General features: G+C 43.3%; 1 protein-coding gene across 1 annotated transcript in view; it reads left to right on the forward strand.

Annotated features, from left to right (window-relative positions):
* The window catches only part of LRGUK (leucine-rich repeats and guanylate kinase domain containing), a 139,428-nt gene that overhangs the window by 122,744 nt on the left and 6,634 nt on the right, over positions 1 to 10,050 (forward strand). The window contains exons 18-20 of the mRNA XM_006861226.1: positions 1,216 to 1,304; positions 5,953 to 6,087; positions 7,917 to 7,975. Coding sequence (XP_006861288.1) covers positions 1,216 to 1,304; positions 5,953 to 6,087; positions 7,917 to 7,975 — 283 coding nt within the window. The remainder of the gene's footprint in view (positions 1 to 1,215; positions 1,305 to 5,952; positions 6,088 to 7,916; positions 7,976 to 10,050) is intronic.

A 10,050-nucleotide genomic window follows, 5' to 3' on the forward strand; every position in this document is an offset into this window, starting at 1 on the left:
TTTGCTTTATAACTTCCCTCACTGGTAGCTATTTTGCTCTTTGGCTCAGTTGACTCCCTGGAATGCATTCATGGGGGCTGGACTGGCTGAGTTGAGAATTTTTGATTGAGATTTGTTGTGAATAGGTCTTTGTCTTCTAGAAGAAGCCTGTCTTCGGTCCTTTGAGTGTATCTGGTTCTTTAACCAGATTTTCCATCTTCCTAGTGAGTTGCCTTTACTTCCAAAGCAGACCAAGTCTCTGAAAGTCATTCCTCTGGGCGGGGTGGGGGTGGAGGTGGGGATTTGTTGCGTGACCAATTCATTGAAAGCCAATATAACAAATAAATGTATGTAGCAGAAAATGTCTACGCACACCAATCAATACCTAAATGTGTGAAGGCCAGCAGGAAAATGGACCTGGGATGACAGAATTTTGGGCAGTGATGTCTACCACACTATTTTCGTTCAATAAGGAAACAAGTTGGCTCCAGCGGGGTAGGTGGCATTTTAGTTCTCTGAAAGGTCTGGAGTTCAAACTCACCAGCTACTCCTCAGAAACCCTATACAGGGTTGCTATGGGTCAGAACCAACTTGATGGTACTTGACAACAACAGCAATGCTGTTATGACAAAAATGCCACACATGGGTGACTGTCTTAATTCCCTAGAGCTGCCATGACAGAAATGCCACAAGTGAGTGCCTTTAAAGACCCAACATCTTCTCTCAGTTCTACAGTCTAAGAGTCTAAACCAGTGTCTTGACCATGGTGATTCCTTCCTTGTCAGTAGCCCTAGGCATTCCTGGGTTCCTTGGCATTCTTTGGCTTGTAGAGTCTTCTTAAATGGCATCTGTCTTCCCCCATGTATGTGTCTATTCTGATCTTTTTATAACTTTAGGTGATTAGATTTTGGATTCATCGTCTACTCTGATATGGCCTCATTAACATGCCCAAAGAAAATTTCCAAACAGGATCGCATCACAGTTACAACGGCCAAGATTCCAACATACATTTGAGGCACAGTTAAATTCATGTAGGTGGCATGTCCGAGATTACACAGTTTCAAAGCGTTCGGTGTTCTACCAAGGTGCATTCTTCAGTGTTTTTATGCTCATCCTTCCTTCCTGTTTTCTTTTGTATTTCATCATCTCTGATAAGAAGAGAATGGTCATTGGCAACTTAATCATCTAACGTAGTTTATACACCAATATAATTTGCTAATCTTATTTCTTGCCCAGGAAAGACACTCTATGCAGAGGCAGCATGAGCGAGCCTGGCAGGCGCTAATGGGAAAGACACCCCCAGATCACACACTCCTTTTTCAAAGGTAACAGTTTACCAGATGTATCGACACCTGGGCATCTGTAGATTGATTTTCTAGTACCCATATATGCCAAGTGAAGCCTTAATTGTTAACTTACTCAGGAACCTCGGTATGGCAATGGGCCCAGGGATTCAGTGAGAAGCCTACCTCTACAAATTTTATTTTATTTTCATATATATATATGTATGAAATGTATGAAATGTATGCATATATATGTTTGTTGATGTTGTTAGGTGCTGTAGAGTCAGTTCCAACCCATAGCGACCCTGTATCATCATAGTGATACTGTATAGGGTTTCCAAGGAGCAGCTGGTGAGCTTGAACCACCAACCTTGCAATTCAAATGACTTTGCAGTCTGATGCATTAGCCCATAGTGCCACACCAGGACTGACTATATATATACATACACACACACGTTATTGTCATTGTTAAGTGCCATGGAGTCAGTTCCAGCTCATAGTGACCCTGATAGTGTTTCCGAGGAGCAGCTGGTGAGTTTGAACAGCCAACCTTGTGGTTCGCAGTCCAGTGCTCTACCAGGAGTCCCTATAGATAGATATATTTCTATCTATCTGTATGTATGTGTATATATATAATATTATATAGATACATGTAAGAAGTTCTGGTAGGGTAGTGAGTTACAAGTTGGTCTGCTCTCCACAAGGTCAGCAACTCATGTATGCATACAATATGTACATATATAAATAAATATATATATGTAAGGATTTCTGGTGCGGTGCTATTGGATCAGCACTTGACTGCGAGCCACAAGGTTGGCAGTTCACACCCACCAGCTGCTACTTGGAAATTCTATACAGTATCACTATGAATTGAAACCAACTTAATGGCACTTTACAGCAAGAAGACCTATTAGCTTAGTGGGTTACAAGTTGGTCTGTAGTTCAAATCTATCATCTGCTCTGCAGGAGAAAGATAAGACTTTCTGCTCGTATTAAGATTTACAGCCTTAAAAGCCCAGGGTCACTATGAGTTGAAACTAACTCATCAATACATGACCACCACTATATATATATATATATATAGAGAGAGAGAGAGAGAGAGAGAGAGAGAGAGAGAGAGAGAGAGACATACACAGAGACAGAGAGAGAAGTGTGTGTGTGTGTGTGTGTGTGTCCTGGTGTTTTGCTATGGGTTAATGCCATAGACTGCAAGGTTGGTTTGAACCACAAGGTCAGTGGTTCAAGCTCATCAGCTGCTCCTAGGAAACCCTACACACGGTTGCTATGAGTTGGAACCAACTCTATAGCACTTAACAGCAACAATAATATATACATATATATATGTATGTATTATACATATATGTATATATGGAGTCCTGATGTGGCTCTGCAGGATAAGCACTGGACTGCAAGGTCAGTTTGAGCCGCAAGGTCAGTGGTTCAAACTCACTGGCCACTCCTTGGAAATGTTATCCAAGGTTTCTATGGGTCAGAGTCTTTGAGCTTAGTTCTGAGAGAATATATATATATATACACACACACACACACATATATATATATTTTTTAAAGACACCGTACACTCATGTTGTTGTGCTGAGTCGGTTCTAACTTGTAGCAACTCTGTATAGTGTTTCTGAAGACTAGGAGGTAGGTTTGAACTGCCAACCTGTGGTTCACAGTGCAGTGCTTATCCTTCAATGCCACACCAGGAGTCCACACTGTACTCTTAGACTACTAGGGACTCATGATTTTTGCCATCTTTGAAGATTACAAAGAGCGCTGTCTCTGGTGGTGTCAGAAAATACGTGTCAGCCTTTACCAAGACTGTTCATGGCCAACAGCTCATGGAAATGTGCTGGTGAATGCCCTGTGCGTACCTTTAGGACTCTTGAAACCATGGAGGTGGTGGTTATGTGCCATGGAGTTGGTTCTGACTCATAGCGACCCTGTACAGGGTTTCCAAGGCTGTAAATCTTTGTGGGAGCAGAAAGCCTCATCTTTCTCCCGGCAAACAGCTGGTAGTTTTGAACGGCTGACCTTGCGGTTGGCAGCCTGATACGTAACCACTACGTTACCAGAGCTGCTTGATTAATTATTTGTGTGATCATTTGCTTAATGTTCTGCCCTCTATAAGACTGTAAATTCCATGAGGACACGGAACTTTGCATCTTTATTAATCAATGACTTCTTAGTCCTTAAAATGAGTGTTAAGTCAGAGACTACTGTTACAAAGTCATAGCAACCTTTATGAAACAAAAACGTCAAAATGTGAAGCAATTGCTTCTCTACATATCCTCCATCTCGGTGTAGCCACTTCTGAAGGCAGTAGGTATTTCCATCTCTCTAAACGTTCCCTCAAAGAATTCTGAGTTCTTCAATTTATGCGATTTCAAAATGACAGCTTGGACATCCTCAAGGGGCAAATCATATTCCTTGAAAATATTCTTTGAGTTGGGGGAACAAAACGAAGTCTGAAGGGGCAAGATTGAGGCTGTAGGGTGGGTGGGATCAGGTTTCCTAAGAAAATTCTTGTAGGAAAAAATTGTTTGGGCACAATTTGCCTGGCCTTTTTTTCACCAATGCACTTTTCAATTTTCTTGAAAAACTTCTTCCTAATAAACCCACATGATTATCCTGTGTCCTTTGAGAAAATCCATCAAGATGGCCCTTTGGAATCCTGAAAATAGTCGCATCACCTTTGGAGCTGACCTCACTGCCTTGACTTGAAGTGCTCCAGCAGTTTCCTTGATAAACCACTGTTTGGGATATATGTATATTGAAGATACTTGTAGGATGAGCACTGGACTGGTAACCACAAAGTTGGTGGTTCAAACCCACCAGCCGCTCTCTTTGGAAGCCCTGTACAGGGTCACATCAACATAACAAGAAGAAGACTAAGACAAGCACATTACTGACAGGATTTATCTGCAGCCATTCATGGATTGCAGAGACATATTTAAAAGTGTTTGTTCGCAATGTACCAGTGCATGCATTGAGCCCAAACCAGCAATATTTTTTGGCTTACCCTTGTTAAAATGTTTCACATACTGCCAGCTTGAGGACCCAAGCCATGGTATTTCCAGTAACCTCAAATGCATGCAAAAGCTGGACAGTGACTAAGGAAGACTGTAGAAGAACTGATGCATTTGAGTTATGGTGTTGGAGGATAATATTGAAAATGCCAGGGGCTGCCAAAAGAACCAACAGATCTGTGCTGGAAGAAGTGCAGCCAGAGTGCTCCTTGGAGGCCAGGATGGCCAAACTTCGTCGCTCATGCTTCAGACATGTTGTCAGGAGGGACCAGTCGCTGGAGAAGGAGATCATGTTTGGTGAGGTGGAGGGTCAGAGAAAAAGAGGAAAACCCCCAGCAAGATGGATTGGCAATATGACAGCATCAATGGGCTCATGAGTGGCAACATTTGTGAGGTTGGCCCAGGATCAGGCAGTGTTTTGTTCTGTTGTGCATAGGGTTACTATCAGTTGGTACTGACTTGATGGCACCTAACAACAACAACAACAACAACAACAACAGCAATGTAGTGCCTGCCAGTCAGGAAGCGCTTCATAGATGTTAATTGTTATAATAGTGATTATAGTATACTTAATAAGATAGTTTTTACTATATTAAATATGATTTCATTTATTAATATAATTTACTTGCATAATCCTTGTAAAATATTGTTGTGTTGTTGTTAAGTACTTTCGAGTTCCTTCCAACTCATAGTGACCCTGTATAGGGTTTCCATGGAGCAGCTGATGAATTTGAACTGCCAACCTTGCAGCTTAAACCAAACTTGTGGTACAGGCCTTATCCACAACGCCACACCATGTAAAGTCAGATTGATATTTCCCACATCTGTATACTGATTTTAAAGACACAGTGTGTACTATGCATAAAGCCATACTGCAGGGTCAGGAAGGTGGTGGCAGTGTCCCCCAGAGCAGCAGAAACTGGAACCTGACACTGACCAGCAGGGTGGCCTGTGTCCATGAAACTGTCATGCACAAGGAAACCAAGGAGCACCAAATGCAAGCTCCAAATGGGCCACCTCAAAGACAGACAGCTGCTTACAACTTGCTCACATTTACTAGCAGCTGGGTCACTTTGCTCCGGCGCACCTCTAGGTAGCCAGGCTGAGTGAAGAACGTCAGGATTTATTTATTGCTTAGCAATGGTCAATGGCTTTTTCTAATCCTGCCGGGGCACATGCGAGTTTATAAATCTATGTAAACAGATGAAGAAGAAATATTTTACCTTCGAGCTGAGTTTTGGAGAGTATGATGTTAATATTTTTAGAAGTGCATTTTACTGGGGTCCCATTTCAAAGTATTAGATTACAAACAAAATCAGGGAAGCATCTGTTTTGGTTTTTATAGCTGGGCCTTAAATAATGAACCAAAGGTTTGCAATAAAATATGTGTTAATCAAAGGAAGATGATGTGCCTACATTAATGACTTCCTAGATCAGGAGCATTGGCAAGAACGCAAGCTTCTTTAATCTACAAATTAAAATGCCACAAAGCCAGTGTTTAAGAGAAGTTCTGGAGTGAAGGTGTCGGCATGGCTGCCTTACATTGTTCCACAGAGACTTGATTGGCATTTCATTTGTGTGGGTAGGATGGTATTACGTGTGTGTACTTGGCGTCTTTATAAAGTCCTTAGGGTTTTAATTTCCATTTCCAATTTCAGGGGTCCAGTCCGAGTACCCGTGCCTGTCACCAGCGATCTGCATTACTTCACAAAACTAGGAGAACTGCAGGAAGCCTCTGAGTTTTATGATGATGATTATGCTGTAACTCCCTTTGGCTCATATTCCGAGGAGAGGTGGGTTGAGTGTTTTGGGGGCTGGAATTGGTTACTTTCTGTTGGTTAGTTAAAGCACGGCACACATGACTTTTCAGACTTCAGAAGAACACCAACACTGGGGCCCCATACCCCCTCATGACATTTGAAGGGATGTACCCTTCCCTCCTCTATAGGACACAGCTGTGTGGCCTAGACTTCACAAACGGGGACATTTGTCTGGGCCTTTGAATCTTGAGAGAGTGACACAAAGATTCAGGGACAGTTAGAGAGAGATTATTTAAGTCTCCAGTTGGTAAAAGATCAAGGATTCAGAGGGATGGCCCAGGCATCCATTTTGGCAATGCAAGTAATGATATTGCACCACTTTCTTCCACTGTTGTCTGTCTCCCCCAGGCTCAAACCAAAGATACTACTGCCACCAAGTCATTTCAGACTCCCAGCCGCACTGACAGGTTTTCCAAAACTGTAACTCTTTATGGAAGCAGACAGCCTGAACTTCTAACCTTGAATGACTGGTGGGTTAGACCCACCATCCTAGCAGTTAGCAGCCCACAGCACCACCAGGATTCAGTGATGGTCAATCCCAGAGCCTGAAGGCCCACTGTCCTGCCCCACCCATCTCTACCTCCCATTAGTTGAATTACTCCCACCCTGAAGCCTTCTTTCCAAAAGTAGCTTCTCTTTCTGTCTTTGACCTGTGAGTCTCCCAAGCAAGCTTTATCCATCCTACCATTCCTGAAGTTCACCTAGCCTTGGAAGCATTTCTTTGCCTGGGAATCTGGAGAAAGGATGCCTGGTCCCCAGGGAGGGCCTTCAGCCATGATGCCCTCTCTGCTTAGAACATTCTTCTTCCACTCCGGTACCAACCTGCCCTCTTTTGTCTGGTTAATTGGCCCCTCAGGTCTCATTTCCAATGTTGCTCCCACAGGGACTCTGGCCTCTCGTCCCTCCTGTCACCTCTCTGAGCTCTTGTGTTTCTCTTCATGCCACTTACACAATTATAAGAAAGCATTTGTGTGACTGAAGAAGTCAGCAGGCCTGTAAGCTGCCCAGGACAGGTTCCAGACCTCTCTCCTGTGTCTATCCCTGCATCAGCTCAGTGCTGGCGTAACACGTGATTTGAGGAATACTTACAGAGTCCTGGTGTGGCACTGTAGGATAAGTACCTGACTGAAAGGTCGATTTGAACTGAAAGCCAACAGTTCAAACCCACTGGCCATTCCTCAGAAACCCTGTACGTGGTCTCTATGGGACAGAGCGACTCCGTGACACTTAACAATAACAACAACATGGCTGACAAGAGGGGCAAGAGTCCCAAGGTTGATGGGGGAAGTGACATGTCAGAGAGAGAAAGCAGTGTGTCTAGCTTCCTATCAGTGGGGATCTGAGACACCCCCGCTTATAGACTGAATCAGACACTACTCATGATGTGACGTCAACATTTACTCAGGAAACTTCACTAAATAATCTCTCTTGTGGTGCTATAGGGGTCAGCACTGGACTATGAACCATAAGGTCACCAGTTCAAACCCACTAGCTGCTCCTGGGAGACCCTATACAGGCTCACTATGAGTCAATGACTTTGATGGCACTTAACAACAACAACGCTCTCTGTTTGAAGGGTGAGAATTGGCTTTAAAATCAGCTAGAGTTGCATTCCTTTATCTTAAGTCTTTGGTCTTTGTTAAAACATGATATTCCTTCAAAAAGTAATGGTTTAAGTCTTGCCCATTTTCATGTGATTCTTTAATGAGAGCAGACTTGGTGGGATAAGCACAGGCGTAGGGGTGAAGGGTCCTGAACTGTGAGACCTAAGCACCCCAAAGCAACCTCAGCTTCTCCCCTAGGATGAAGCCAGGAAAGGAAAATCCCAAAGGAAAGGACCCTGGAGGCAGGGAGAACATTGGTACAGAAATGGCCGTTTCAGGCACCCATATCATGCTTTTCCCCAGTTCTGAAGGCCTGGTGTGGCGCTGTGGGTTAATACACTGGATTGCAAAGTTTGAACTGCAAGGTCAATGGTTCAAGCTCATCATCTGCTCCTTGGAAGCTCTATACAGTGGCCCTATGGGTTGGAATCAACTTGAAGCACACCACCAACAACAAAACCATTAACCAGTAATTGTCTGTTTGATTCCGGCTCACGGTGACCCTGCGATTATTTTTGGAAAGTAGCTCACCAGGCCTTTCTTTCAAGGGTGTAATCAAACCACCAAAGTTTTAGTCAGCAGCCAAGTGCATTAACCACCCAGGAGACTCCTTGTCTTAAAAAGGACAAAATCACAGTCCACCCCTCGAAACCAGACTTGCCCAATCTGAAGTCCAGGCCAAACCCTCCAGTATGCTTTTGTTTGCTCTATCTTGAATTGGCAGGAACTGAAATATATAAACTGCATTTGATTTTAAAGTCCTAGGATTTAGGGCCTTACATTCTAGCTCCGTATGGTAAGCACTTGACTACAAGCCACAGCTACATGGTTCAAGCCCACCAGCAGCTCCTCAGGAGAAAGATGAGGCTTTCTGCTCCCGCAAAAATTTAAAGCCTCAGAAATCCCATACAGCATTGCTGTGAGTCGGAACTGACTCGACAACACATATCCACAACAACAAACATGACGCTTTGTTTTAGAAAGATCATCAGTTATATTTTGTTTGTTGGAGAAGGTATGCACACTAATATATGTGGCAGTTAATATGCTTTTAGGAGCCCTGGTGGTACAGCGGGCTGAGTGTTGGGCCGTTAACCACAAGATCAGCAGTTCAAATCCACCAGCTGTACCACGGGAGACAGAGGAGTCCGTCTGCTCCCTTAAAGATTCACAGTCTCGGAAACCCGACGCAGAGTAGCTGTGAGTTAGAATTCACTTGATGACGAGTAGTATGGCTTGTTTTGGTTTAGTATGCTGTTAATATGTTGACCACCTGAGGAAGTCCTTAGGTGGTGAGTGCAGCTAACGTGTTTGGCTGCTAACCAACATATAGAAGTTTGAGTCCACCTAGAAGCACCTAGAAAGAAACGCCTGGCAATTTGCTTCTGAAAAATCAGCCACTGGAAACCCTTTGAACACAGCTCTACTGTCGCATGTTACCACGGAGTCATAATTGACTAGATGTTGTTGTTGTTGTTGTTAGGTGCTGTTGAGTCGGTTCTGACTCATAGCAACTCTCTGCACAATGAAACGAAACACTGCCCGATGCTGCGCCATCCTCACAGTTGTGGTCACACTTGAGCCCATTGCTGCTGCCACTGTGCCAATCCATCACCTTGGGGAATCTTCCTCATTTTCACTGACCCTCCACTTTACCACTTTACTATTAGGTCCCTCCTAAAAATATGTCTGAAGCATGAGAGATGAAGCCTCGCCTTCCTGGCTTCTAAGGAGCATTCTGGCTGTACGTCTTCCAACACAGATTTGTTCTTCTGGCAGTCCATGATATTTTTGATATTCTTCTCCAACACCATGACTCAAATGCATCAATTCTTCTTGGTCTTCCTTATTCTCTGTCCAGCTTTCACATGCATATCAGGTTATTGAAAATACCATGGCTTAGGTCAGACACACCTTAGTCCTCAAACTGACATCTTTGCTCTTTTAACTCTTTAGAGAGGTTCTGTGAAGCAGAGTTGCCTAGTGCATTATGCTGTTTGAGTTAGAATTGACTACATAGCATCCGGTTTTTAATTGCTTAGCTGTTGTCTACCACTAGCTAAAGATTCACCATTCACAATTCAGCTCCTCAGAGACACTTCCTCCAACTGCTCACCTTGAATGAAATCACAGGGATAGGTCATGTGGCTAGTGATAGTTTTTTTTTGTTTTTTTTTTTTAGTGATAGTTTGGCATCTCAAAGAGACATTCATCCCTGAATTGTATGTGTAGCACGTGTGTGTTCTGATGGGATGTTCTCAATAGCAACAACAACAATATATATATTTTATATAATACGTGTATATGTAATTTTGTTATATTTGGTGCTGTA

Source organism: Chrysochloris asiatica, unplaced genomic scaffold (assembly GCF_000296735.1).
Source record: "Chrysochloris asiatica unplaced genomic scaffold, ChrAsi1.0 scaffold00041, whole genome shotgun sequence".
In the NCBI taxonomy this organism is placed as follows: Eukaryota; Metazoa; Chordata; class Mammalia; order Afrosoricida; family Chrysochloridae; genus Chrysochloris; species Chrysochloris asiatica.